The 6631-nt window shown below is 42.2% G+C and overlaps 1 protein-coding gene across 1 annotated transcript; it reads left to right on the top strand.

Annotated features, from left to right (window-relative positions):
* Positions 1-141: 141 nt before the first annotated feature.
* On the top strand, positions 142-4730 carry COIL (coilin; the record flags this gene model as incomplete). Its single annotated transcript, XM_008950412.1, has 6 exons — positions 142-1315; positions 1626-1712; positions 2682-2729; positions 3286-3361; positions 4046-4134; positions 4641-4730. Coding segments are annotated over 6 exons (1564 nt in total), but the record flags the coding sequence as incomplete, so codon positions are not given.
* Positions 4731-6631: the final 1901 nt, after the last annotated feature.

The raw sequence follows: 6631 nt of genomic DNA on the forward strand, positions 1-6631 counted from the left end.
CGGCCCCGCTCCGGGGGCAGCCCCGGCGCCGCCGACACGCGGAGCGTCCTCACGCCCGGAGGACTGGCTGACCGGGGCTGCTAACACAGGAAGAAGGTGTTGGCGATGCTGAACGGTGCCTTCTGTTGTTGTTTTTTGCAGAGTAAAATTGGAAGAGATAGTTGCAGATGATTATGAAGAGATAGATGATGGCTTCTCTTACACACCAAAAGAAGACAGAAAAAGACGTAGACAAAGTCAAGAAGAGGAAGAATTCTTTAGAAATGAAGGAGACAGGCCTAAAAGAGAAAAGAAAAAGAATAAACATAATCCTGAGTATTCCTTTTGTGGGGAAGAGACTTCTGTAGATATTTGGGACTCTCAAAAAAAGCACAAGAAAAGAAAAAGAAAGGAAGAAGTTAGTGGAAGAAATAGACATACAGAAGGTAAGGAAGAGAGCTCTACTGACCAGTCTAAAAAGCTTAAAAAAACAGAGAGGGAGAAACAATTTTCAACAAAAAAGAAGAAGAAAAAGCAGACAAAGGCTGTAGAACAGACAAATAAGAGCTTTTCTCTAAATCCTGATAAAAAGAACACCAAAACCCCCAAAACACAGCCCAGAAAAAAGAGGGCGGGATCTTCTGATTCCTCCAGTACGTCATCTGACAGTGACAGCAGCGAATCAGATGTAAAGCAAAATAAGTCTTCCCATAAACCTGTAGTGGCAACACATCCCAAAGACAAATCCCAAGCTGCTGCAAATTCTGATGTGAAAACTGTTGTTTCTAGCAAAGTGGCTGTTAAATCCAATGCTGAAAATTCCACTAAGACTGCGATTAATAAAAATGCTAAAAAGTCCCAGTCCTCTAGTTCGGATTCTGACTCGAGTACAGAGGATGAGAAGGTGGCAGCTGCTCCAGACAGTACTGCAAAGAGAAAGTCACTGCCTGGCAGTGTGGCAGCTCTCAAAACCAGCACCCCCAGGGTTCCCAAAGCAAAGACCTCCTCTTCAGAGTCTGACAGTTCGGATTCAGAAACTCTTGTTATTAAAAAACCCACGGCAAGTGCTGGACTGAGTAATTCCATAGCAAGAAACTGTATGAAACAGTTGCCAACTAGTCAAGGGCCACTTGCCAGCTCAGGTCGTGGCAGGGGGTGTGGAACAGGAGAGAATAACTTCTGGAGAGGACCTCGGGGCCGTGGGTTTCGTGGGATGATGAGGGGCCAAGGCCGTGGGAGAGGAGCAAACCCTGGCTTCTTCTATAACTACAGCAGCGAAGGCCAGAAACAGAGGCAGTTAAATGAAGCTGCAACCAACTCTTCGGTTCTTGTCCAGGTGAGTGGCTCACACAGTCCTAGGTCACCTTTCTCTTGCAGCTTTGTAAAGAAATCGTACAGGATGACAGTAATTTGTAAAAGCAGAAATAGATTAGTAGGGAAAAGGTTGATGTTCTGATATTGTGTCTCCATTCAGCAACCTGAGGAAGCATTTATGAAATGATATCTCAGTGATTGTGTATCAAAAGAAAGCCCTCAGATACACACCCTGCCCTTCTCAGAACTCCCCACAGTCCACCCAGCATGAGCATTGTCTTCTGGCTTTATTTACACAAATTAAATCAGTGCCTTTACTGCTTGTTTCACAGAATCCCGTGGAGGTCCCCAAGAGAGACTATAGTGTGTTACCTCTTCTAGCTGCTCCACCACAAGTGGGAGAAAGAATTGCCTTTAAGGTAAAGAACTCGAAAAGTACTGAATGTTAGTGGGCTAAAAGTGTTTCATATGGACCACTGTAAGTTTTGCAGGCCACACTAGTGATACCATTGTCCTGAAAACGAGAAACTTAGGCTGAAGAACATGATCTGACATTGCTCAGGGACCGTTATCCTAGAAGTGTAAGAGTTAGGAAGCAGTCTTCATCCTATGGATTTGTTCTTTTAAAAATTTTGTTTTAAGGAAATGGTTCAGCACACGTCTTGTGTCTAATTTTTGTAGGTGTCTCTGCAAGTGTTCACTCCTCTCTTGCCATCTGTTTAATCTAATAGTTGTCCATACCACAGGAACTGTTACAGTTCCTCTTGTTGGCTCTAAAAAATTCGTTTGTTACAAAGTCTTGACTTTGATTTTTGCTAAGGTTTGGAGCATTTGTACAGTACTTCTCTGAGCTAGCACACAAGTCAGTTCACAAATCATAGCATTTTCTGGTTACATTTTCACAAAGTCTCTCTCTCTGCTGGGTGCATGTTATCAAGGTTCATGCTTCAATAAGAATGCCAGAAAGAAGCATGTTACCCCTCCCTTCCCAACATGCAAGGGGAAGTCAGTATTAAAATTAGATGCTATAAAAAGAAAAAATCTACATGTTGTTATTTCTCTCCATAGCGTTTCTACAATATTACTGCAAATCTTGCCATACAAATAATGACATTTCACTGCAAAATAAAGTAAATGAAAACACAGTCATTGCAGTTGAGGAGACTGGGATCCGTCCCCCTGGCCAATCACAGCCTGACCTGAATGTAAATCCTTTGGAGAAGTGAGGCCTGGAAGACTACCTGGCACTGTGATTGGCATCAGGATCCTAGGGTGGGACACTTGGTTACTTGTGCAGTCCTCTAGCTGAAAAAAACATGTCTGGGTATAGATGGCATCATCAAGGATCAGGAAAAGTTGTCATTTGTTGCATGTGTTTCTTTCAACAGCGCTTGGAACTAACTGAAAATTACAGTCCAGAAGTTTCAGACTATAAGGTACTGTTTTCTTCCCTCAATTCATTCACTCACAAAACTGTTATAGGTGAGGTAGGGGTTAAATATTTTGAGGTTGTGCAGTATTTTTTTTCCTTGCCCAGTTGCAGCAGTAAAAATTAAAACGCTAGAACCCAAAACTAATCAAGAATTTGAAAGGTGTAGTGGTTATTTAAAAACTCTGCAAGCATTAGTAACGATATTCGTATTTTGGAGAGGACAAAAAATGCAGAACTTCAAGTAGAAAAGTGTAGCTGTACTTGAATCTGCTGCTGTTTGAAGTCAAGGCAAATCTTTGAAACTGATGCAAGTGAAATTTTGTAGCTACTTCAGATAACTTGGATTCTGAATAAGAACTGATTTAAACTACAAGGATGGTGACAGTAGCTGAAGTTTCTTGATGCAGGTTGCTGAGCTTTAATACTTTGCAGATTTTATCCTCTAACTGTGATCAAGCACTGTTATTATGTTATATATACAACAAGTGGTTGTCCATATGGAATAGTTATCCAATGCTGAAGTGTCTCTTACCTGATTCTTTTCTCATTGCTTTATGAAGGAGGGGAAAATAATCAGCTGGAATGCTGACAAAAAGCAGATCGAGCTTGAGATCCTGTCATCACCAGCAGCACAGTGTACGTACCCTGGGACACCAGATGCTTGGTGTCACGTGCATCACCTGGCAAACACCTAGTCCAAGGCACATTTCATGTTTCCAGAGTACTTCCAGTTTCCTTGGGTTCCTTCTCAACACACATCTCCCCTGCTCACAGCCTCTCCAAGAGGTCTGTTTAAATTGAGCACTTCTGACACTCGCTAGTTGTATTGCAGATGCTGACAGGTATTTACAAAATGAAATTTGTCTAGTCAGGACAAGCAGGCAGTAACTCATCTCTTTTGTGGTTTCATTTCCTGAAAAAATGAAAATTACTGTATGGAAATGTGGGGAGAATTCTAGCTCACAGTGCTGCTCTTTGTGACGTTGGTGAACCTGCTGTCTTCAGTGGGTGTGGCACTGAGTCCCTGCAATGGCAAAGTGCAGGTCAGAGACCTGAAGCTATGAATGGCTCTGAAACTGATCATCATGAGCATTACTCTCAAATTTAGGCAGCATATTGTTGATAAACTTCATGCACGTAGTTAGATAATTACCTTAATTTTGGTCCGTAGCATTCAGTTCTACCTCAGATTTTTTTGTTACAATTAGGAACCCAAACACCCAAGCTAACAGCCCCTTGGTTTTGACTAGCTTTCTAAATGTGGTAAATATTTAAACCTTTTTGCTTATGGTTAATGGAGTTGTTTTGTTTGTTTTTCAGTTGCTAAAGAGCCAGGGAAATTCGATCTGGTTTACCAGTCTGCAGATGGAGCAGAACTGATAGAGTACGCTGTTCCCCAGGATACAAAGGTGTGTGGGAGGCCTGTTTTGAACCCTGCTCCAAGTTTTGCAGAGCTGATACATCCCCTACTTCATGACTGTGTTCACCTCAGCAAGGTTCCCTTTAGAGTAATGCATCTGATGGAAATAAATGGAAGCAGAAATAATTCTTCCTCTCTATCAAGAATGTGCATGATGACAAGATAAGAATCACTTCTTGCATGCTATTCATTGAACTAGATTCAAAACCAGTCATCAGACTAACTTTTTGGTTTGGCTAACAAAGTAATACCATGTCTGGATAGAGTAGTGGTTCTTACAGGGTCCTTCATTTCACCCACTGCTTTTCTTGCCTTCATCTTTCCTTACCCAGGATGTCAGGCGGGTTGAGGTTCCTCAGAAAGGTTGATGAAGGAAGGATCTGTAGTCTTTGTTCATCAGTTCATAAGTTCAGGTGTAGACAAAGCATAACTTAGGGGAAATTGCACCTGCTGGTACAGCTCATACATGCTCAGCATTGTCTGTTTTGTTTCCAGATAACAGAAAGTTGGGATGCGCTGATAGAGCCAAGACTGATTGTTGAGCCTCCAGTTAACGGATCCAGCACTGTAAATGGAGCAGTCTGAGATGTGAACACGTGTAAATAATTGTACAGACTTGTGTTGTGACATGCTGCCTTCCAGTCCTGAGGGCAGCAGGTGCACTGGTGGAAATTTTTAATAATAAATGGTTTTAAAAAAGGAACTATACCAAAAGAAAGACTTTTTTCTTAGGGCATGGTTTTATGTAATACTGGAATACTTTCTTTATCATAGAAAGTCTTTAATATGGATCTGTTCGTGGGTTTTGTCTGAATAGAAGCTTAATAACAGTTTTCATATCCTACTGTCGAGAGCTGCAGAACTGGAACAGTTTGACTGAAAGGATAAATATGACTTTGTACTGTCAGTAACTCCATTTAGATGTCTGGGTTTGGCTAGAGCTGTATAACTGCCATCCAGAGGTAGCTTGCTGTAGTGATAATTACAAACAACATTTAAAAATGAAATATAAATATTGGTGATGTGACATCTTCCTCTACAGCTGCAGAGAATGATACAAATGCCATGACCTTGCAGTTATTTACAGGGTTTGCCTGAACATGTCAAGAAACACTTGTGGGTTCCAAGCTTCTGTAATTTTGGGAGGCAGATAAAGAGTGTTGATAATTGTCAACTTTGCCTAGAACCAGTAGAATATAACACTGAATTCCTGGCAGAATTTTACCCCACTGTTAATCTCTGTAGGCTCTGAAAACCTGTTTGTTTTAAAGCAAACCCTTTTGCCCTGTAAGAGCTGAAGCTTCTGCCCTGCCTGCCTTCTTTCCTGCCCCACAGCAAGAACAGGTCACCGGGTGGTGGCACTGTCCTCCACTGCCATCCCCCCCTAAATGGCAGCACCTCAGACCCACACAGTACTGGCACCTTGGCAAGTCTGACAGTTTAAGATAATCCCTGTTCTGGGAGTTGACTCAAAACAGAAGACTTGGGGGGGGGAAAAAAAAAAACTGGACACAAACACCTGAAAAATTGTACCTCAGGGTTTAGCTAACATGTATGCTGACCAGTGCATGATTACAGTAAAATATTGCACCTTTGCATTATCCCTGTTAAAATGTCTTGTTTGTGAAGGAATTTTTTTATGAGTAAAACTTGTTTGTGTATTGTGGTTTTCTTCAGTTGCCATTATTTTATGTTAGAATTTGGTTTTTAGCGAAATGGACAGTTTGATTTGTGCCTGGATATTCTTGCAAACTGGACAAAAAGGAAATTCCAGACTTTCTAGTACAGTCATGCTGAGACAGCTGGGATTAATGAAAAGCTTTTTTTCCAAAGGAAATTGTTAAGTTTGAATTCTTGCAAAACTGCAAAAACTAAATGCCAAGTATTTCACAACATTTTAGAGCATTCACCTCTTGTTCCAGTGATGAACTGATGATGGCTGAAAACAAATATACCCTAGAGAGAGGATATTTTGAAGATAAAATCTTGAGTTTCATTTATCCATTGTTACCAAGTTAGGGTGAAACTGCTGTTTCCATGCACAATTTCAGTCAAGTCAGTGCAGTGGTGGAGCTGGCTGCCAGCCACACAGGCCGTGCCCCACATGATGCAGGGGAGCCAGGGCAGGGCTGGGGCACTGAAGGGGTGAGAAATGTGGAACAGGATGGAATGGGCACACGAACCCAGCAGGGGCTGGTGATGCCCTGGACAAACCCTTACTGCTTGCCTTCTGTCCCTAGTTTGGGGGTCTCCTGGCAGCCCCAGCTGTCAGTCACAGGGGCCTCCACCACCTTCCTCTATGCAGTTCAGCATCAGGGGTTTGTTTAAAAGTGCTCTTACAATTCTTAAACAAATTCTAGTCTCATGACTCAAAACGTGAGGATCTGCTTGTGCTAGCAGGCTACAGTCACAGCCCCCCCCACAAGCTATGGGCCTACAGCTAGAGCCTGGCAGCCAGAACCTGCTGAACAAATTCTTTGAGTACT

Source organism: Merops nubicus, unplaced genomic scaffold (genome assembly GCF_000691845.1).
Source record: "Merops nubicus isolate BGI_N331 unplaced genomic scaffold, ASM69184v1 scaffold20732, whole genome shotgun sequence".
Lineage (NCBI taxonomy): Eukaryota > Metazoa > Chordata > Aves > Coraciiformes > Meropidae > Merops > Merops nubicus.